Source organism: Cervus canadensis, chromosome 6 (genome assembly GCF_019320065.1).
Source record: "Cervus canadensis isolate Bull #8, Minnesota chromosome 6, ASM1932006v1, whole genome shotgun sequence".
Classification (NCBI taxonomy): Eukaryota; Metazoa; Chordata; class Mammalia; order Artiodactyla; family Cervidae; genus Cervus; species Cervus canadensis.
Window position 1 is genome coordinate 61658503 of NC_057391.1, and position 24341 is coordinate 61682843.

At 37.7% G+C, this 24341-nt stretch overlaps 1 protein-coding gene across 1 annotated transcript; it reads right to left on the reverse strand.

The window, feature by feature from the left end:
* Positions 1 to 189: 189 nt before the first annotated feature.
* Positions 190 to 819, reverse strand: LOC122444141 (retinal cone rhodopsin-sensitive cGMP 3',5'-cyclic phosphodiesterase subunit gamma). The gene has a single exon (XM_043472943.1). It carries the CDS (start codon positions 789 to 791, stop codon positions 540 to 542), a length of 252 nt encoding a protein of 83 aa, XP_043328878.1. The 5' UTR covers positions 792 to 819; the 3' UTR covers positions 190 to 539.
* Between the last annotated feature and the right edge of the window lie 23522 nt (positions 820 to 24341).

Below are 24341 nucleotides of genomic sequence, written 5' to 3' on the forward strand. Positions count from 1 at the left end.
TTTAGTCACTTCTTCTGACACATCATGACATTTTAACCATTCTCTTAAACCACAAATCCTAGTAAGAATAGAAGATTGTATGTAAGGGAATTGTGGAGGCAGTCCTAAAACCACTGTAGAAGAAACTAAAATGGTTTTTTTTTTTTTTTTTCCGAGGTAAATATCTCCTTTATTAAAGAAAAGGGGAGAGGAGGGACATAAATGATATCTTAAAAGCCTTCTACCAAGAGTACTGAGTGCCTAGCAAAAACAGATTTGAAGGACTTTAGAGAAATATGGATGACTTCTAACCAGCTGATAGGAAAAAGGGGTGATGTTGGGAATGCCTCATTAAAAGTTGATTTCACCCACTATTCTGAGCTAAACTATGCTGCATGAAAGAGTCTGGCACTCAGACACCTCTTAGTAGTCACTTAAGGGAAGTGAGGGTGTGTGAAACCATTTCCCACATCTGCATGTCAGAATTCTGGCAGATCAATAGGGCAGAAGTAATCAGAGCTACAGCAGAAGCTAATGAGAGTGGCAGAACCTCCAGTGGTTCAGATGATCCCAAACTGAGCGAGCTCGTGCAGCTCCAAGTGGCTGAATGCCTCCCAAGGACAGATCACAGTGATATCTGTTCCTAGTCCCTCCATGCCTGGAATGTCATCTCCAAACCCTTTCACACCTTTCTTAGGAGGCTTGCTCTTGAACTGACGAGACTGCCTCTGCTTGAACTTAGGGGGCCCTTTGCGTGGGGTGGTGGGACCCTGGTTGGAAGCCGGAGGAGCCAACGCAGCATTGTCGCTCATTCTGCTAGTGTTTGGGTGGCTGATGGTTTTCTTTCAGGAGAGTTAAATGTTTCTCTTATAAGCTGTCCAGCTGCCTTCTTCACAGTAGATGAATAAAGGATCTTTGCATCCTGATTTATCTCTCTGTAATACCCTCATGCTACGTAATCACGTCATCATAGGCTTAAGAGCATCGGCCTAGGTGCAAAGAAGTTGGAAGAGTGTGGGGTGAGACTGGGGCAGGCCAGAAGAAACTAAAATGGTTTTGATTGGATTTTAGGTTGAAGCTGAATTTTAGTCCAAGTCAGTCAGCAACTGGTTCAAACCACTTTCAATGGCAGTGGCATGCAGTTTCTATTTTTGCTTTCTCAATAACTTCACTTTCTGTAGTGAAAGTTCACTTTGAATAAGATCATAAATTGGATTGATTATAGATTTAATCAGAGTTGTGCTTTTTTGGGAATCAGCAGTTCAGTTATTTTGTCCTTCCCCCTCCTACAGAACTATAACGTACGCTATAACTTAAATATAGAACACTGGGTCTGAACAAACAGGGAAATCATGACCTTTCAACAAAAATAATCAAGCTATTATTTACTTGAACACAAGCAAGCTTTAAATGCTAAAGAAACTAGTGATTTATAATATAATTTTTAAATTGAGGACTAATAATAAGTAGGAAGTTCAGTGATGCTGCAATAGTGTGGCTACAGGCAACCCAAGCAGCCCACCAAGCTCCTCTGTCCATGGGATTCTCCAGGCAAGAATACTGCAGTGGGTTGTTATTTGCTTCTCCAGGGGATTTTCCCGGCCCAGGGATTGAACCTGGGTCTCCTGCATTGCAGGTAGATTCTTTACCATCTGAACCACCAGAGCCCAAGTGGCTATCATAACGTAATGTAAGAATTAACTTGTACTTCCAAATAAATTTTTTTAAGAAAGTAAGAGGCTCTTCATGGATGTTTCCAATAACTTAAAGAGAGGCAGTTCTATATGTTTTTTACTTTGGAAAAAAACCCCAAATCTCAATATCCATTTAGAAGTTGGAATGTTGTGGGGAATGGGAGATGTTGCTAAATGATGAAGACATAGATTTTCTATAAAATATCTTGGCTTTAAAAAGATGAAGATTATATCTTCCTTTTCTTTCCCCCATGCTACCTTTCCCCCCGGTATGCTATTTGAATTTATGTTTGGCCTAGGAGGGTATATTATTGTAATTTCCATTTTATAGGTAAAGAAATTGGGACCTAATGGTATAAGATGAGCTCAAATTCAAGACATCACCTGGGGAAACAGAAGCGGCAATTATTGTTCCACTGCCAGACCTATGCTTATTCTAGAAGACTAGGATATATGCTGACAGGAGGATGACATCATTAATCTTTTTTGTCCCCTCAAAATGTTGAAATCCTAATTCCTAGTGATGATGACACTAGGAGGTGAGGCCTTTAGGAGGTCATTAGGTCATGAGGGTAGAGCTCTCATGAATGGGATTAGTGTCCTGATAAAAGAGATCCTACAGAACTTTCTTGTCCCTCTGCCATGTGAGAATACCACAAGAAGCATGAGATCCAGAATAAGGTCCCCACTCAACCACGCTGGCACCTTGATCTTAGATTTCCAGTCTCCAGAACTCTGAGTAATAAATTTCTGTTGTTTATAAATTGCTCAGTCTGTGGTATTTTATTATAGTAGCCCAAACAGACTAAGACAGATGCATTTCTTTGATCTGGGCCAGCTCCTTCTCAGGACCACCATGCTTGCAGTTTTAGTGCATTAGAATAGAGAGATGACAGTCATGGAGAAACTCTGCTTTAATCTTTTAAGGACAAATCCCTTGTAGCTCAGTTGGTAAAGAAACTGCCTGCAATGTAGGAGATCTGGGTTCAACTCCTGGGTTGGGAAGATCCCCTAAAGAAGGAAATGGCAACCCACTCCAGTATTCTTGCCTGGAGAATCCCATGGACAGAGGAACCTGGAAGGCTACAGTCCAAGGGGTCGCAAGAGTCAGACAGACTTAGTGACTAAAGTCACCAAGGACAAATCTGTGAGTGCAGTTAGGTGACTACTACCAGAAGCAGCACCTTCAACATTTGTGCAGCATTTGAGCTGAGGCCACCTCCTTTTGGGAAACCCTGGTCAATAACAAAGTATGGGAGAAGTAATAGGACCTGGTCATTTCTGCACAATGCAGATTCTTCTATGAGCAGTCTTGGCAGTGGAGCTCCCCACTGGGCTAGCTGAAACTCTCTCTGAGCTCCAGCACAAATTGAGTTCTCTTCCTACACCATACTCCTTCCCTCTCCATATTCATTCATAAGGGTCAGAATAATCTGAAGGCTCTCCTCACTTAATCTTGCTGTCAATCCCCTTATAATTCATGGTTTTATTGCTTTACCCACCCCAGTGTCTTGCACTCTTAGCTCCATCTTGGTGTCTACTTCCTGGAGAATCTGAACTGACACAAACAGCCTGTCTATAATAACATCATTTGTTGGCAGAGGTCTAGTTATAGTATCTACTTTAATGTCACTTTTATATTGCTAGAGTGGTAGAACTAACACTCTGTAATGCCCATCTGACCAAATATGTAGTTATCACCACATTCCTTTGTTTTATTCCTTTCATCAGTCCCTGTACATGTGTAAATCTGATGTAAGATGGTGAAGCAAGACATTTTTCAATTTCATGGCCCAGCCAAATAAATCAGTAAAATATTGAAGAGTTGATATAACATTTCTAGTTTTTAAAATTTTACCAGGTAAAGGAACTAAAAAGCATCTGTATACAACTGTCAAAGTTGTTTCATAAAAGATAAAACTTTTTTAACAATGAAAAGAGGAAGAACACAGTATGAGAATCTAGGATAGTTGAAAAAACTACACTGATCTATAACAAAAAAAATTGTCATGCAAAAGTAACAAAAGTAAGCTAGGACATCAGTTTGTTTTTTCCCTTACAAGATTAACTGTCATAGGAATTGCTCTCATAGTGTAAATAATTAGAAACCAGACATGGTACATGAAATAATAGATTTCAGATACTGGATGGCAGGTGGCACAGGATGATGGTTCCTAAGAGAAGAGGTAATAAAAGAGGTAAGTTATATGATAACCTTGCTCATTTCTTGGGGCAGTTCCCAGGCTTATGAGCAGGTAGAATAAACTGACTGTATAGTATAGGGATGTCATCAAATTGAGGGGAGTTGCAGAGTAGTCCTGTTGAGTCTATCTGGCTGAGTACTTACCTCCACATTTATAGGTGAAACTACCTCAGGCTTGGGAATCAGTATCAAGCAATAGGCCAACAGTTCTCAGAGCTCATCAAGGGCTGAACATAGTATGTGATTCTACCGGCTAGAGTGGCGGGACCTCCTAAAAAATGTGGACATGTTGTCATAGATGTCATGCATTTGCTGCAGGCAAATTTGTTTCTAGAATGAAGGCTAATCGAGACTTGTCATTGAAAAGCATGAAAGCAAGACTTAAAGGGATTGAACTCACTCATGAGTAACTTAACTGTGCATCAGAACAAATCCAACACTCTTTAAAGAAAAATAAAATTCAGCACTCAACATAAAATTCAGAATGCTCAGCATCCAATGAAAGGCATGGAAAGAAAAAGGGAAATATGATTCATAACCAGAAGCAAAGTTAGTCAGTATAAAGAAACTCCCAAATAATAGAGACTATGGAATTATTAAAGAAAGACCATAAACCACTATAAAAATTTTATAAACATTTCAAGGATATAAAGGAAAACAAATGATGGTAAAGAGAGATATAAAGAATAATTTTTAAAAATATAATTGCAGCTTCTAAAGGAAATAATTTACATTATCCATAATGAAAAAAAATATACTCAGTGGCATTACTATCACAATAGACACCAAAGAAAGATGAGTGAACCTGAAGACAAAGGAACGGAAACTATTCAAAATGAAGAGAGAAAAATCAATGTCCTGTTTCATATACAGTGCAATATAAAATGGTATAGCATATGTAACTGGACTTCTAGAAGGAAAATAAAATGAGAGAATAGGGGATGGAAAAAAAATCTGAAGACATAATGGCCGTTGGAAAATTTGATTAAAAACTTTAAACCCACATATAGGCATCTCAGTGAACCTCAAGCAGAAATATATAAAGAAACTCACAAAAAGATACATTGTAATCAAATTTATAAAAAAAAATCATAAATAAAAAAAAAACCATAAAAGTACCCAGAGAAAAAAAGATATATGTGTTATGTCAATGGGGGAAAAAGAATGTTAACAGACTTCTCATTATAAACAATGAAGGCTCAAAGACACAGGAAACAATATCTCTAAAGCACTGAAAAGCAAATTGTCTACCAAGACATCTATACCCAACAAGAGTCTTTCAAAACTCTAGGAGAAATACTTTTTCAACCTAACAAAAGTGAAATTAACCGTTTGCAGACCTGCACTTTAAGAAATGTTAAAAGAAATTCTACTAGCAGAAGTAACAATATGACAATACCAAATGGAAATTTGAATTTGGATGGTAGAATAGAGAAGGCAAGAAGTGGAAATATGTCAATAAATTTTTAAAAGTTATTTCACTTCATTTTTTAACCTCTTTGAAAGATAAAGTTTGAAGCAAAATAACAATAGTCTATCTTGGGGAGTGTAACACTAATTTTAAAATATATGAGAAGAATAATATGATGTTTGAGAGATACAAACTGTAACTATAATTTTGAAAAGTTGTTACACTGTAAAGTAGTATAATATTATTTGAACTTAGGCTGTTTTAAGTTAAAGACGAATATTGGGAAACTTAACAAAGGTTGACAAACTGATAGCCTGTGGGTCAAATCCCGTTTGAGCTGCCACCCGTTTTTGTATTTTTGTAATTAAAATTTTATTGGAATACAGCCATAGCGATTCCTTTACATGATATCCAGGGTATACTTTTCAACTACAGTGGCAAAGTTGAGTAGTTGAAATTTAAAATATTTAGTATCTGATGCTTTACAGAAAAAATGTGCAATCCCCTAGTCTTGAGAAACCAACAATAATAATGATGATGATGATGATAATTAATAGTAAATCAAAGCAAAAATGTGTAGTTAACAAACCAATAGTAGAGACAAAATGATTTTATAATAAGTACTCAGTTAATGGAGAAGTGTTCAAAAAAGAGAAATACTAGATAAAATAAATGAGAAACCTATATCAAGATAATAGAATGGAACCCAATCTTGTTTATAATTACATTAAACTTAAATTTTTCTAAACATTCCAATTAAAAGGTAGAGAGTCTCAGATTGTAGGCATAAGCAAATATGCTCTCTATAAGAATACCACAGGTTCAAAGTGAAAAGTTGCCAAAATCTGTAACATAAAAATGAAAGAAAGCTAGGAAGACTATAGTAATAGCAGACAAAGCAAATTTCAAAACAAAATGTATTACCAAGGATGAAGGAGTATTACCAAGGATGAAGAAGCTTTCTCTCATTCCCATCTCTCCGTCATGTGATGATATAGCAAGAAGGTGGCCAATCATCTGCAAACCAGGAAGAAAGTTCTCTCCAGACACTAGATTTACTGTCAGCCTTGATGTTGGACTCTCCAACCTCCAGAGCTGTAAGAGATAAATGTTTATTGTTTAAGTCATCCAGTCTATGGTATTTTTGTTATAGCAGCCCCAAATGCCCAAGATATCAATTTAACCTAATTTTTGTTTATACAGCACTCCTCCCAACAGCATAGTATAATCTCACAAGTATACATGAAACATTCACAGATAGACAAAATTTTGAACCATAAAATTTTTAAATGATTTAATTTACAGAGTATTTCTCTGAGGCCAGCAACATCAAACTAGAAACCAACTTAAAAATATTTCTGGAAAATCCATAAATAGTTACAAATTAAATGGCACATATCTTAATTCATGGCTCAAGGAGGGCACCACAAGGGAAATTAGGAAATAATTTGATATGAATAAAAAAGCATACACAACATATCAAATTGTTAGGCTGATATAAAATAGCGTACTCAAAGAAAAATGGATAGCATCAAATGACTGTATTATAACAGAGAAAAAGTTACAAAAATTAATGATCAAAACTTCTACTTGAAGAAATTAAAAAAAAAGAAGCGCACCAGCAATTAACTTAAGCAGAAGGAAGTAAAAATAAAGCAACTACAAAAACAATGAAGCAAAAAGAAAGCTACTCCCAAAGCTGTAGGGAAAAATCCATAAACCCAAATGCTAGTTATTTGAGAAAATCCATAATATTGGTTAAAATCTTTGAACAGGATGATTAGGGGAAAAAAAAGGAGATGCAAATTATCAGTATCAGAAATAAAAAGGGGAATATAACTACAGAACCAATAGGTGTTAGAAATATAAGGCAATATTATGAATAATTATATGTCAACAAATTCATCTCTTTGATGCAATGGCTGACATTTTTTGAAAGATATAAAGCGTCAAAGCTTATTCAAAATAGAATAGAAGAGCTAAAGTCTCTCATCTATTTTTAAAAATTGAAATCAGAGTTAAAGTACTCATGCCCCACCTCCCCGCAAAGAAAACCCCTAGGTCCAGATAACTTCACTGATACACTATGCCAGGCATTTAAGGAAGAAATAATGACAATCTTACAGAAACCCTTTCAGCAAACAACAGGGAATGTTCCCTAACTCATTTTAGGAGGCTATCATTAACCTGTTACCACAACAACAGGAAAACATTGTTAGAAAAAAAAATTATAGATCCTTATCCTTCGGGAACATAGATGCAAAAATCTTTTAACAAATCTTTAATACTCTGAATCCAGAAACATTTAAAAAGGATAATACATCTTGACCAATGAAAGGGAGACAGATGAAAAAGAACAAGCAAAACTTTCTTGATTAGTATATGACAGTGAATTTCCATATACAAAATCCCAAGCTGTCATCAAAAAAACTACTAGAACATGTAAGTGAATTTGGCAAGATTATAGAATAAAAAGGTCAATATACAAAAATCAATTGTATATTACATGCTAACAATTTGCATAACATTTGATCTTGAAATTTAGAAAGCAATACCATTTACAAGAGCATGAAAAAGAGAAGATGAGAATAAATGTAATAAAAATGGTGTTAAAACATATATTGAAAATTACAAAGCATTACTGTAAAAAATGAAAGGAAAAAAAATAAATGGAGAGACAGATTGGCAAACAATGTACCATGAAGATGTGAACTGTTCCTCAAATTTTCTGTAGAGTGAATGAATTTCCAAACAAAAATCCCAGCAAATTTTTTTTGTAGACATTGAGAAGCAAAGGGGCAAAAGTAGGGGGAACTTTTAGTATGATGAAAATAACCTACATCACGATTGCAGTGGTGGTTACATGATTGCTTTACATTTGCCAAAATTCTGAACTAAGTTAAAATTGGTGAATTTTAGTATATGTATATTATCCTTTGAGAGGGCTGATTTTTTTCAAAGGCCCACATTTAAAAATTCAAAGTCAGAAAATTATAGCCTAGAATTTTATGTGACATTTGTATAGCAGAAATTTCTTGGCTCTGTTTGTCAGTATGCCTTGACCTAGAGCTTGATGTCTATCTTGGTATAGCACTTCGGTTTTTATTACAATCTTGTTCTAGCTCTTTTTTGTTTTTATCAAAAGTCAAATTCCACATAAAAACTGGATGCTAACTCAGTTCAATTCTGTACAATTTAAAATAGTCAGGTTCTGTTCTAAGAAGTAGAATTATGGGCTGACAAGTCTTTTCTCTGTGGGTCTGAAAATCCTACGACAGCGGTCTACACCAGGAATGCAGCCAGTGAGTGCTTCAGGGAAAGGACAGAAGCTAGCTATCCCTGAGTAACTCTTACACCTGGGATATGGGATACAAGCGCCCAACAAGGTGCTATGTGCATGGATCATACATCATAAAATTCATCATAAAGGGCAGGATTTACATTGGAGAGGGGCTTCCCTGATAGCTCAGATGGTAAAGAATCTGCCTGCAATGCAGGAGACCTGGATTCAATCCGTAGGTCAGGACGATACCTTGGAGAAAGGAATAGCTACCCACCTTGGTATTCTTGCCTGGGAAATCCCATGGACAGAAGATCCTAGTGGGTTACAGTCCATGCAGGTCACAAACAGTTGGACATGACTGAGCGACTAACATTTTCACTTTAACATTTGGGGGTCACTGATCTATGGCACTTGGGTTACCATTCTGAGCATAAAAGAGTGTTAAGTATAAAGGATTTGGAAATAGACCACACTGAACTTGAATCCTGCTTCTGCTAATTCTTACCTGCCTGCCATGAAAATGGGTGAAAGTGTTAGTTGCTCAATCGTGTTGGAGTCTTTGCAACCCCATGGACTGTAGTCTGCCAGGTTCCACTGTCCATGGAATTCTCCAGGCAAGAATACTGGAGTGGGTTGCCACTTCCTTCTCCAGGGGATCTTCCTGACCCAGAGATTGAACCCAGGTCTCCTGCATATGGACAGACTTTTTTACTATCCAAGCCACCAGGATAGCCATTAGGAAAGTCATTTAACCTCTCCCAGCTTCAGTTTTTGTTTAGTCACTAAGTCGTGTCTGACTTATTAGCAACTCCATGGACCATAGCCCACCAGACTCCTCTGTCCAAATTACTATACAGTTGCACTCATTTCACAAGCTAGCAAAATTATGCTCAAAATCCTTCAAGCTAGGCTTCAGCAGTATGTGAACTAAGAAATTCCAGATATATAAGCTGGATTCAGAAAAGTCAGAGCAGCCAAAGATCAAATTGCCAACATCTGCTGGATCATAGAAAAAGCAAGAGAATTAAAAAAAAAAACAAAAAAAAACCCATCTACTTCTGCTTCATTGACTAAACTAAAGCCTTTGACTGTGTGGATGACAACAGACTGTGGAAAATTCTTAAAGAGATGGGAATATCAGACCACCTTACCTGACTACTGAGAAACCTGAAGGACAAGTAGCAACAGTTAGGACTTGACATGGAACAATAGACTAATTTAAAATTGGGAAAGGAGTACATCAAGGCTGTATATTTTCACCTTGCTTATTTAACTGCTATGCAGAATATATCATGTGAAATGCCAGGCTGAATGACTCACAAGCTGGAATCAAGATTGCTGGGAGAAATACCAACCGCAGCAGATATGCAGATGACACCACTTAAATGGCAGAAAGTGAAGAGGAACCAAAGAGCCTCTTGATGAAGGTGAAAGAGGAGAGTGAAAAAGCTGACTTAAAACTCAACATTCTAAAAGTGAAGATCATGATATCCAGTCCCATCACTTCACAGATGGGGAAAATAGGTAGGGAAAAAGTGGGAACAGTGACAGAGTTCATTTTCTGTCCAAAATCCAAAATCACTGTGGGTGGTGACTGCAGCCATGAGATTAAAAGATGCTTGCTCCTTGGAAGAAATGCTATGACAAACCTAGACAGCTTATTACAATGCAGAGACATCACTGTGCCAACAAAGGTCCATATAGTCAAAGCTATAGTTTTTCCAGTAGTTATGTACAGATGTGGGAGTTGGACAATAAAGAAGGCTGAGTGCCAAAGAATTGCTGCTTTCAAACTGTGGTGCAGGAGAAGGCTCTTGAGAACCCCTCAGATAGCAAGGAGATCAAACCAGCCAATCCTAAAGATCAACCCTGAATATTCCTTGGAAGGACTGATGCTGAAGCTCCAATACTTTGACCACCTGATGTGAAGAACCGACTTCACGATGGAAGTCAGTCATTGGAAAATACTCTGGTACTGGGATAGATTGAGAGCAAGAGGAAAATGATGAGACAGAGGATGAGATGACTGGATGGCATCACTGATTCAATGGACATAAGTCTGAGCAAACTCAGGGAGATGCTGAAGGACAGGGCAGCCTGGCATGCTGCAGTTCATGGGGTTGCAAAGAGTTGGACATGACTTAGTGACTGATCAACAACTATATGTTTTCCCTTGGGTTTTCTGTGTTCACTGATTGCACCCTGTTCTGTCCTTAGAACCTCAAAGAACCCTGAAAAAAAAAAGTGTGTGAACTCTTTTTCAGGAGAAAGAGAAAGACAGAAGCTCAGAGACAGAAGCTGAGGAGGGAACAGGAGTAGGACAACTTGAAATTGTCTGCTAGGAGGTGAAACTCAACCGTTTGGGAAAATAGGAAACAAGTATGGCTGGACCACTCCAGTTCAGAGTTCCTAACTCATGATAATCATCATTCTTCTTTGGTTTGTTTCTTCTGTTGCTTAATTTTCAATTCATTAATCTTTTTTACATTTAAAAGATACTCTAATAAGACAGTTTTAAAAAATAATTTAAAGGCAAATATAAATAAACAATCACAGACAACTAGCCAATCTGATCACACGGACCATAGCCTCTTCTAACTCAATGAAACTAAGCCATGCTGTGTGGGGCCACCCAAGACAGCCGGGTCATGGTGGAGAGGTCTGACAGAATGTTGTCCACTGGAGGGAATGGCAAACCACTTCAGTATTCTTGCTTTGAGAACCCCATGAACAATATGAAAAAGCAAAATGATAGGATGCTGAAAGATGAACTCCCCAGGTCGGTAGGTGCTCAATATGCTACTGGAGATCAGTGGAGAAATAACTCCAGAAAGAATGAAGGGATGGAGCCAAAGCAAAAACAACACCCAGTTGTGAATGGGACTGGTGATAGAAGCAGGGTTTGATGCTGTAAAAAGCAATATTGCATAGGAACCTGGAATGTTAGGTCTATGAATCAAGGCAAATTAGAAGTGGTCAAACAAGAGAGGAGAGGAGTGAACATCAACATTCTAGGAATCAGTGAACTAAGATGGACTGGAATGGGTGAATTTAACTCAGATGACCATTATATCTACTACTGTGGACAGGAATCCCTTAGAAGAAATGGAGTAGCCATCATAGTCAACAAAAGAGTCTGAAATGCAGTACTTGGATGCAATCTCAAAAACAATAGAATGATCTCTCTTTGTTTCCAAGGCAAACCATTCAGTATCACGGTAATCCAAGTCTATGCCCCGACCAGTAACGCTGAAGAAGCTGAAGTTGAACAGTTCTATGAAGACCTACAAGACCTTCTAGAACTAACACCCAAAGATGTTCTTTTCATTATAGGGGACTGGAATGTAAAAGTAGGAAGTCAAGAAACACCTGGAGTAACAGACAAATTTGGCCTTGGAGTACAGAATGAAGCATGGCAAAGGCTATTAGAGTTCTGCCAAGAGAATGCACTGGTCATAGCAAACACCCTCTTCCAGCAACACAAGAGAAGACTCTACACATGGACATCACCAGATGGTCAACACCAAAATCAGATTGATTATATTCTTTGCAGCCAAAGATGGAGAAGCTTTATACAGTCAGCAAAAACAAGACCAGGAGCTGACTGTGGCTCGGATAATGAACTCCTTATTGCCAAATTCAGATCTAAACTAAAGAAAGTAGGGATAACCACTAGACCACTCAGGTATGACCTAAATCAAATCCCTTACGACTATACAGTGGAAGTGAGAAATAATTTAAGGGATCTGATAGACAGAGTGCCTGAAGAACTATGGGTGGAGGTTCATGACATTGTACAAGAGACAGGAATCAAGACCATCCCCAAGAAAAAGAAATGCAAAAAAGCAACATGGCTGTCTGAGGAGGCCTTACAAATAGCTGTGAAAAGAAGGGAAGTGAAAAGCAAAGGAGAAAAGGAAAGATATACCCATTTGAATGCAGAGTTCCAAAGAATAGCCAGGAGAGATAAGAAAGCCTTCCTCAGCAATCAATGCAAAGAAATAGAGGAAATCAATAGAATGGGAAAGACTAGAGACCTCTTCAAGAAAATCAGAGATACCAAGGGAACGGTTCATGCAAAGATGGGCACATAAAGGACAGAAATGGTATGGACCTAACAAAAGCAGAAGATATTAAGAAGAGGTGGCAAGAATACACAGAAGAACTATACAAAAAAAGATCTTCATGACCCAGATAATCACGATGGTGTGATCACTCACCTAGAGCCAGAAATCCTGGAATGTGAAGTCAAGTGGGCCTTAGGAAGCATCACTACGAACAAAGCTAGTGGAGGTGATGGAATTCCAGTTGAGCTATTTCAAATCCTGAAAGATGAGGTTGTGAAAGTGCTGCACTCAATACGCCAGCAAATTTGGAAAACTCAGCAGTGGCCACAGGACTGGAAAAGGTCAGTTTTCATTCCAATCCCAAAGAAAGGCAATGCCAAAGAATGCTCAAACTACCGCACAATTGCACACATCTCACACGCTAGTAAAGTAATGCTTAAAATTCTCCAAGCCAGGCTTCAGCAATACATGAACTGTGAACTTCCAGATGTTCAAGCTGGTTTTAGAAAAGGCAGAGGAACCAGAGATCAAACTGCCAACATCCGCTGGATAATCGAAAAAGCAAGAGAGTTCCAGAAAAACACAGCCTTTGACTGTGTGGATCACAATGAACTCTGGCAAATTCTGAAAGAGATGAGAATACCAGACCACCTGACCTGCCCCTTGAGAAATCTGTATGCAGGTCAGGAAGCAACAGTTAGAACTGGACATGGAACAACAGACTGGTTCTAAATAGGAAAAGGAGTACATCAAGGCTGTATATTGTCACCCTGCTTAACTTATATGCAAAGTACATCATGAGAAATGCTGGGCTGGAGGAAGCACAAGCTGGAATCAAGATTGCCAGGAGGGAATATCAATGACCTCAGATATGCAGATGACACCACCCTTATGGCAGAAAGTGAAGAGGAACTAAAAAGCCTCTTGATGAAAGTGAAAGAGGAGAGTGAAAAAGTTGGCTTAAAGCTCAACATTCAGAAAACTAAGATCATGGCATTTGGTCCCATCACTTCATGGCAAATAGATGGGGAAACAGTGGAAACAGTAATTGACTTTATTTTGGGGGGCTCCAAAATCACTGAAGATGGTGATTGCAGCCATGAAATTAAAAGATGCTTATTCCTTGGAAGGAAAGTTATGACCAACCTAGACAGCATATTAAAAAGCAGAGACATTACTTTACCAACAAAGGTCTGTCTAGTCAAGGCTATGGTTTTTCCAGTGGTCATGTATGGATGTGAGAGTTGGACTAAAAAGAAAGCTGAGTGCTGAAGAATTGATGCTTTTGAACTGTGGTGTTGGAGAAGACTCTTGAGAATCCCTTGGACTGCAAGGAGATCCAACCAGTCCATCCTAAAGGAGATCAGTCCTGAGTGTTCATTGGAAGGACTGATGTTGAAGCTGAAACTCCAATGCTTTGGCCACCTCATGCAAAGAGCTGACTCATTTGACAAGACCCTGATGCTGGGAAAGATTGAGGGCAGGAGGAGAAGGGGATGACAGAGGATGAGATGGTTGGATGTCATCACCGACTTGATGGACATGGGTTTGGGTAAGCTCTGGGAGTTGGTGATGGACAGGGAGGACTGGCATGCTGTGGTTCATGGGGTCGCAAAGAGTCGGACATGACTGAGCAACTGAACTGAACTGATAAATAAAGTCCCTAATCAGCTGACTTTTTGTTAATGAAGAAGGAGATTATTGTAGGTGGACTTGACTTGAAATGGAAGGCCTTTAATGAGGGTTTAGGATGTTATTAAGCAAAAGAAGGCAATCTGAAAGGGTTACATACCATATTTTGTAGGAAGATCAATTGTTGCCATGGTCTTGGGAGAAGGTAAGAATGAATTAAGTGGAGCACAGGGGACTTTTTTTTTTTTTTTGCACAGGGGACTTTTAAGGCAGCAAAACTATTCTGTATGACACAAAGTAAGTTGATAATGATGCGTTCATTCATTCATTCAAACGTAACACGCTGTGTAAGATATTGTTGGTAGGGGAAGCTATATGCCTATGGGGAAGGGGGTATGTGGGAACTCTGTACTTTCTTCTCAGTTTCCCTATGAAACTAAATCACCCTAAAAATAGTCCATTAATTCTTTTTTTAAAATGAAACAAACCACCCAAGATCATACCACTTATTAAAAATATTCTTATTTTTCTGAGTGGCCCTTATGCATATGCACATACATTTCAGTATAGTTTTGAATATTGAGGTAAAATCACTTGAGTTTCTGCATTTTAATTTAACACAAGATGATCTATTCATTGCTTAGCAGAACCCAGTGTTTTTAATTGCCTAAGCATTTCTGCACCTAAACTATTTATTTGTAAGATATATTAGGTACCAAAACTTAATGGAGAAGCAAAGGGTAGGAAGCTAACGTTTATGGGGCACTTACAAATTACAGTCTCTATGCCAGGTGCATTACATACTTTCATTTAATTCTCATAACAACCTATGAATCAGGTGTTATTATCTCCATTTTATAGAGAAGCAAACTGTAATTTAAAAATAACTCAATTATTGGATTAACCAAAGATCCTTGGACAAGTTTAGATGTTATTAGTGATACATTCAACCCTGATTTTCTTATGATATGAAAAATAAATCAGAATAATATTTAACAAAGTATGTTTTATGAGACCCTATTTTCATAGGAAATTTAAAAGTAGACAGATGATTGCTAGGTAGATAGAGAGAGAGGGATATTGATAGTCATATATAGTGAGAAATACATATGTCTCTTTCTCCTGTAAGATTTGAGAAGTTCTAGGTGAATATTTTAAAAACTTTTATCCTATAGGAAATATTATGGCTTTTATATACTAATGTACACTGAATTTTTGTTCTTTCTTATTTTTTGGAGCAAGAATATTACGGTACTAGTTCCATCAAACACACTGGGAATCCTGACCTATAAAATTATTCACAATTTATTCAGAGGACTTGCTGGTTAATTTTCAGGATTTCCAGAATACATTCTATGACAGTGTCCATAAAAATTTCAAGTTTTGTCTTATTATTTACTTAATCAAATGAATAATATACCTTGGGGTTAAGCCATAAAATGATGTAGAAGCATAGAATTGTAGGCCTGGAAAAGATCACAAGAACTCAAGGCAGCCTTCTCCCAGGCTTCAGAGAGGACCACACCTAAGCCTTCACAGACAGATGGGTATACAGCTTGTTGTAAAAGACCTCCAGGGAAGAAAATTCCATAACCTCCCTGTAACTTATTCCAGATGCCCAAGTCTTCTGAGAAAATAATGAGCTCCTTGAAACTCTTCTAACCTATTATGCAAATACTGAGTGCTTCATCATCATGGTGGCATATTATATGCAGGTGTTTAGATTAAACAAAGGGTAAGGTGAAGTAAGTGAAGATATCTATGTCTAGCTATATTAAACCCAGGTCTTGCTGCATTGCAGGTAGACTCTTTGCCATCTGAGCCACCAGGGAACCCCATATCTATCTATACCTATGCTTATATCTATTTATGTGATATAAGATATAGACCTATCTCTCTATAGAGAAAATGCAGGAATTTAAAATGTCCTCTCAGAATCATCTTGACTTCTTCTTCTATCTGTTTTCATAGTTTCAATTAGTCATTTCACCCTGTAATTTTCTCCTTTGACGTGTCTCTTGGTTTAATCCCTTCCTCTTTTTCCCTTGCCATCCATATTTGAAGCTCTCACTCTTGCTAGCTTGAATTTCTCAACTCTTGACTAATTTTCCTATCTCTAGACTCACCTTTTTAATTTGCCCCAGTGCTAAGACATTCATCTTCACATTGCAGCTCTGTCTTACTTCTGCTGTACCCAACATTTTTGATGATTTCCTACTGACTGCAGTGTAAATATGAACTCCAGAGATTGGCCCATTTAGCTCCTTATGGTTTGACTCCAACTTCCCTTCCCAGTTTCATCTCCAGTTATTCTTCACCACGCATTCAACACAAGGCAAGGAGTTGGACATGACTTAGCAACTAAACAACAACAACACATTCAACACATTGCTCATACTGACCATTCTTTTCATACTCTGTGGATTTTCATGCCTTTGACATTTCTTTATTCTGCCAAAGTTTCATTTTCTCCTTCCTTATTGTTCTTATTCACCATCTAGTCCTAGCTTCTCTGTAGAGTCTGCCCAGGTCTCCCTAGGTCAAACATTATTTTCTCTTCTTTTTTGCTTTCCAAAATTTCTGTACATACTTCAGTCACAACGCTTAGAAAGTTATGTCATGAAAAATGGCAGATATTCAACCAGCGGGTAGCATGACTTTGGTAAGTGCCGTGGAGAGAGGTGATGGGCAGAAGCTGAGAAGACTGAACACATGTGAGACAAGGACTGACTGTCTACAGCAAAGGAATAGGAGATCATGAGGATGGTGAAGAAAGATACTTTCCCCAAGAATGAGTGGGCTTTGTCTATAATCCAGGAAAGATGCACAGGTGCAGGGCTGAGGGCAGGCTGAAGTTCTTCCATGTCCTCTGGAACCAAGGACATAAGGGAGAGAGCAGCCACAGAAGCAAAGAACCTCAGTGGAAGAACTTCCAACATCTCTGCCATCTCTAGGACTAGTGATGACCTAGGTCAAGGCCAGGAACATTGGAGGAAGGGAAAATGTAGTTGCCATCATCATATGACAAGCACAGCTTTAACTGTTTTATGTTGTGGTGGGTTGTAGCTCCCTATGGTGTGAATACCTGACTAGCATTTCAATTGTTCTCAGGAGCTCCAGTTGGTAGAGAAATGAGTAGGCTAATGTGGCAACACTCTTCTGAAATCAACTATCTTGCAGACATTTCAAATAAACTGCTATGATGAGTGTGTTTAAGGGTGTTGTTGAATCAATCGATGAATACATGAACTAGAAATGGAGGTCTTTCTTAGGAAATATACATTTAAGAGGGTCTCAACAGTTCACAATCAATTTAATCACAATGACTTAAAACTGATTCTTTAAAACACTGCAACTTATATATATGTAAACAACTATTTTTTTTCTTCAAGTGATTAACTTAGGTAAGTGCACATTTAGGAAAATCATATTGCCATTTTTGTTTTGTTGTAATTTATTGAATGCCTACCATGTGCTGGGCTCTGCTATGAAAGCTTTAGAACCTCTAATCTTATAGCATTCATAGGAGGTAAGCATTGTTGTCTTAATTGTATAAATAAGAAAACAGAGTAACTTGTCCCCAGAGGGCAACAGCTTGGTCAGCTGGTGGCAGAGCCAGTGGTTGGTCAAAATTCAATTTGAGAATAAAGCTCATTCATGTTCTTCACATTCTGCTATGTTGACGGCAAAACATTTATTTGGAAATGCTTTTAAAACTTAAGTTACACTTATTTAATACATTCAACAGTAATGAATCTTTTTACTTTCAGGATGAATTTGAGTTTAAAAAATAGCCAAAAGACTTTTGGATCAAGTATGGTGAAAATGGTGAAAAACTGGGGTACATTAATATGATTTGGGAACCAAAATGAAGTGTGATTCTGGAGGAAATACACTGAATGTTTTGCGTGAATTTTTTTTAAAACTGAGTTTAAAAACACTTTAAAATATTATTGGTTTGGGTATTTCTAAACTGCCACAGATCCTGAAAGAGTGGGATTTGATATAGAACATTTTAATTTTATATCAAATCTGTAATCCCATCCTTGACAGTCCTTAGAAGTTTACAAGGACTGTTATAGGTCACTGAATTTTTTCAAATTCCGTATCAGTGAATTACAGAGCAAACTTTTGAACCCCAGACAGCCAGACTGGAAGTCATTTTCAGTATGTCCTGGCCCCCAAACACTTTGGGAAATGCTTTTAGAATCCAACACCCTAGCTAATGAGCCTTTATCCTGTGCTTAAAACCTCCGGGGATGATGAGAAGACTTCATCTATAGCCCTTGATCAGATTGTAACTAATAGTTACATCTTAGTTACATAGTTACTAATAGGACATCATTTTGGTATATTGAGCAGAAATTCTCCATTTATTAGGTATTTCAAGATTTTGAGAAATGATTACAATTTCATGAGCTAAAAAGGAAGAATTTAATTTAGACATATTCTAAAGAGATATTCCTGAAATGAAATTAAAGTTTCCAAAGAGATAAACTTGATTGCCCCTTACCAGGCTGGTGGGGTTTTTTGTTTTTTGGGTTTTTTTTTTTCTTTTTTTTGCCATTACTCAACCCAGCTTTCAGAGTAGACTCAAAGGAAAAGCACTGAAATACTTTTCTGACTTTTCCATATTTAGCGCAACACCACACAAAATTGCTAAATACCATATAACCACACTTACCATCCTGGGGCCTATAAATTCAGAATTCAGACACTTGATTACAAACCACAGAATAACTCTGTTTAAGAAATAGTATGTGGTATTGTAAGGGAATGGCCCCTATTTAGATGTTCTTCTGGTTATTAACTTAGTAACAAGGGCTTTTTTCCTCTCTCTTCTTTCTCAATCCTTCTACCATGGCTGTCATCTCCAATTTCTTGTACAATTTTGTAACTATTGGGGGTATATGTCTGCAAGAGTTGGGGGAGCATTTTCTGCCTTAATTATAGTCTTATAGGTAAATAAGCACATACATTTTTGGTTTCTCAGTAAAATCCCATAGCAAGACAGTAGTCAATCACCAATTTTAGAGAGTGAAGGTATGACAGAAAATTGATCCTGCTCATCTAGGGTGGCTCAGGCACCTATGTATACTGTGTTCCTTCTAATTCAGCTGTGAGACCCCCATTCCCTCTTAAGATTCATATGCCTTTCCCTTTTGTTCCACACCTTTACACCAATGTCTGATCAGACCCATTAGTCCCACTAAAGTATAAATCATGGGAATCATCAACAAATGTTTCTACATTTTACAGTGATCAAAATTGTAAGCTAAGCCAGGGGAGGGCACTCCCTCCCCCAAACCTTAGACCATCTAATATGTCACTTCACCAAGCTGTTAGCCCCAACCCTTTATTAAGGCCACTATTGTTGATAAACTTGCTTAAATAGATTAGAAAATTATAAAATATTTAAATGTTCTTCATGACAGAGTTTTCGTTTTTAAATATAAATTCCCTATTTCATCCCTCTTTGAGAGTAAATGTTTCTTATAACTCAGAAACCATGTCACCACACAAAGAACAAAGAGTTATTATGTGAAAGGCAAGTTTGCAGCCTATCCCTTTAACCACCATGCTGGAAAATCTTTCTAAACTACATAAGACGAGAACTTTTATATAACCTTGATTTTTGGAGGCAAGCAACAGATACTGATTCAGAGTTATTTTAGGGGGAAAAAAAAAGATGATAAGAAGCTCATTAAAACTTTGGGGGTGCTGAAAATACAAGTTCAGATGCACTGCAGTAAAAAATAATACCAAAGTTGCACTGCGAAATGAGTCCAGGGAGGATGGCCCTGGAACTGCTATTGCTGAGCCCTAAACAGCCACTTAAGCTGTGGACACAAATGACCTCAGACACTGAACACAGCTGCTAGACCTGCAGCTCTGTTGTTCCGAGAACCTGATCTCCTAGCAGCGGCCTCTGTTGCCAGAGGAACTTTGTCTCAAAGCTTTATTACTTGCATCTTTGGTCCCCTAGTCAAAGACCAAAGTAGATGCATTTGATTGCTAAGGCCTAGGTCTTGCATGTGTGCTCAGTCACTTCAGTTGTGTCCAGCTCTTTGTGACCCTATGAACTGTAGCCCTCCAGGTTCCTCTGTCCATGGGATTCTTCAGGCAAGAATACTGGAGTGGGTTGCCACGCCCTTCTCCAGGGGATCTTCCCAACCCAGGGATTGAACCTGCATCTCTTACATCTCCTGCATTGGCAGGCAGGTTCTTTATCACTAGTGCTACCTAGGGGGCCTAGGTCACATGCCCACATACTAGCTGCAAGGGGGATTGGGAGAGTGAGTTGGTGGCATTTTTTGTTTCAGTACTGACAAATATCTGTGCCTCCCATCAAAACCCATAAGATAGATAATTGCCCATTGGGTTTAGATGCTTGGCAGCCAGAAGGAATAACAGTTGCCTGCTACCCATGAGAATGAGCGTGGCAAGCGTCTCTAGCCCTGCACAATTTACACCTTCATCCTTATGAGCATCAGATGCTCTCTCCCTCTACACCGTGATTCTAAGATAATCAGCACATATAGTAGGGCTTTGTGGTTCACCATGGCGTTCTGTGGACGATGAATGGTGTCTGCAGAGATCCTGAGTCATACACAACTACTACTTAAAAAGAAGACAAAAGAAAATTTTAAGTACTTTTGAAAGATTGGTTCTAGGGAATCAATGCTCTGTGGATTGAGGCTAAAGAACATTGTGTCCAGAGTAACTTCATTTTTGGATGAAGAAAGAAGTGCTTCTGTAAACTTGTAATTACCCTTCTGGTGTGCTCATGATAAATGCCAATAGTACAGATGTCAGCTTCCAGCTTGGACCAATTTGTTGACCGGAACCATTTTATTTTCACCAAAACTCAACTCCCAGAGGTCCCCCCACTAGACAAGAGGAAGAAGAGAAATATCTCTATTAGAGGAAGAGTAATAAATCTCGCCTGTCGTGGACATCTGTTCTGTTTCTCCACTCAGTGCTCATTCTTTCTTCTTTCATTAACAGGGTCACAGTATTCTTCTGGGAAAGACCCTACCCTCCTGGTTCTAGAGATGGATGCTCATGTGAGCCATGAACAATATGCAGTGATTGATTCAGAGAAAGGCATATGATGCAGAACATCCCAGTCAGAACATTCCAGGTCTTTCCTGGAACTACTGGGAAAGAGAAATTCTCTATCAGAATGTCTGAGTCAGTAGGTGGTACATGAATCTTCTGACAGATATCTCACAAAGAGACAGCCTATCTGAGAACAGAGCCAACAGAGACTCTCAAGCAGCTGTCTAAAAGAAGAAAATACTTAGAACATTGTGTAACACCTAGATCTAACCAGGCTCAAAGCCAGTAACCTTGGGCTTTTCAAGTACCTGCACTTGTAAATATCTTCTTTCCCTTAAGCCAGTGTGAGCTGGTCACCTGTCATATGCCACCAAAGACTCCTAACCAATTCACTGACTTTATTTTTTAATTTACAGAGCTTTGGGCTGCCTTGACTCAAGAAGCCCAGTAATAAGTTGTCTTGAATGTTGTAGAAGAGGCTTATAGGGTAGAAAACTTGGTTTAGATATTTTCTTCCAACATGGAGAATCTAGGATTCTATGAATAAAGACAAATGAGAAGCATTTGTTAAAACACATTAGATGCTATCACAAAAAAAGATAATAAGGGAATTGCTATTTAGCACACAGAAAACATTACCCAAATTAGGCTAGTAACTATTTTAGGTTCCATTTAACTTCTCCTGGTAATGCATTTCATAAGTACTTTGTAATTTCTAAGTTTGTGAGGCTTAAATAATTATGTAATTACTTTGCAACAACCACAGAGCGCCACTCAAATTTGGTTGCTACTTTAAGCCATGTTAAGTTTTTCATTATAAATTATATTATGTTTAGTACATAATTTATAGTTTGTTTGAAAAGAATAACCATATCACGCAACTATTCTGTAATAGCATAGCAATTACTTCCATACTGCGGTAACTTCCAGGGGAATGGATATTTCTTTTGTAATTACAAAAATGATAACATCACATCTGACAATTTCCTGGTGATAACATTTCTTACTATAAATTCAACTGTAATTTATTTGCTTCTTCTTGGCCATTCTAGCTGAGCAAGAAAATAAATGGGGTAAAATATTTTTCTGCCACTTTAATATTCAATGATATTTAGCAAGTATATACTACAGGAACTGAAGCTTGAAAATAGATTATGTGTAAAGAGATCAAAGTATATTATTTTCCTCCATTTATGCTCTGGCAACAAATAGGCCTTGATCAGCTACAACAGTTCAAGATCAAGGAATCATGCAGGAAAGTTATATTTTATTGTAACATAAACCCAGTTGACAAACTACCCTGAAAGATGTGGTGTGAGAGATAGGCTTCCGTATGGCCTGGAAGGAAAGTGAAAGGCACAGGATATGGAATTAGAAATCTGAGTTGAAGTCTAACTTTGCTACTTCCTAGCTAGGTGAGCTTACCAACTGTAAAACCTCTCTCAGCTTGTTTCTTTTTTCTGTAGATTTGGCTGACTTCTAATAAGGTTTGTTGCAAAACCAAATGATATAGTGCATTTGGAAGGACGTGTCAAATACTAAACAAATGTGAGGTAGTCTTAAAGAAGAAAGTCCTTTGTTCTCATCCAACTTATTCAGACTGAAGTAAAATCCTCTTCTTTAATATAAACTCTTACAATGAAAGATACAGAAAAATAGACCATGCCTACTCTGTGTAAGATACTGCACAAATGCAAAGAATTCATTTTGGTGTCTTGTTCCTTTTTATGGTACAGTCTGGAATTTTTGCAGGAATTTGCATATATCCATTTTTTTCCTAAAAGATGATTTTGAGTGCTTTGAAATTTTGCTTTATTAATGAGAAGCACAGATTTTCATAGACAATCAGAAGAAAACACTGTAAACAAGAAGATATTTCTTCACCAAAGGGTTTAGCTATGGAATACAATGCAACTCTAGTCAGCTTCTAGAAGACAAGTATTTGAACCTTATCTGGAGGATATTAGTGTAGTTTCTTAAGAGTTGTTAGAGTTAAGTACTAGGAAATTCTTTTAAAAATGTAGTCAGATATCATATAATCCTAAATAGGTATTAACAGTTTCAGGCTGTTGATCCTCTTCATATTGCTAGATAGTAACTCTATATGTTGTTTAATTGGCTTAATATAAAGTATAATGTTCACATAATTTTATCTTGGATTTAAAAGTCTAGCTCATTATTCTAAACTAGAAAGGGGAATTTTAAAAGGATGTAAAAGACTTCTATAGAGCTTTGAATTTTTGTGTTACATCATCAATATCTGTATTGATTCCATGGATATATACAATGGTAGCAGTGTTTATTATTAGTATTTTGAAGTAATTAAGTGATAAAGAATCAATTTGTCTTAGCATCACCAACTCAATGGACATAAATTTGAGCAAATTCCAGGAGATAGTGGAGGACAGGGGAGCCTGGCATGCTGCAGTCCATGGGGTCTCAGAGAATCAAACACAACTTAGTGACTGAACAAAAACAACAAAAGAATTAAAGAAAAGAGCAATATCTTTCACCTTGAGCCTTTGTCAATCAGCATTGGATATTGGAGTCCTTATTTCAGAAGAGGCCAGAGGTTCTAGTGGGGGAAAGGCAAAGGGCAAAGAAAAATGCTGACAAAAGACTAATATTTAAATGTATTATATCTTTGTAATATCTTGCTTTTCTTATTTCCCCCCTCATCTGACTTCTTCCCAGCTGTGCAACACACTAATTATGTAATCTTAGGAAAGTTAATCAACTTCTTTTGCCTCAGTTTCTGCATTTGAAAAAAAATTGGATATAGTAACAGTGAGTTATTGTGAGAATTAAGTGCAAAAAAAATTACATAAGATGTTTAGGACACTGTCTGGCACTTAGTACTCACCATTAACTACTAGTATATATAATTACTATCATTCATACAACAATTAAGTGACTAAAGTGGAAGGAAGAAGCTGGATATTTCTGCCTGTGGTAAAACTCATAATTTGAGGTCTGGAAGAGATACTAGGTGTCTCTTAGACCGGCTTCA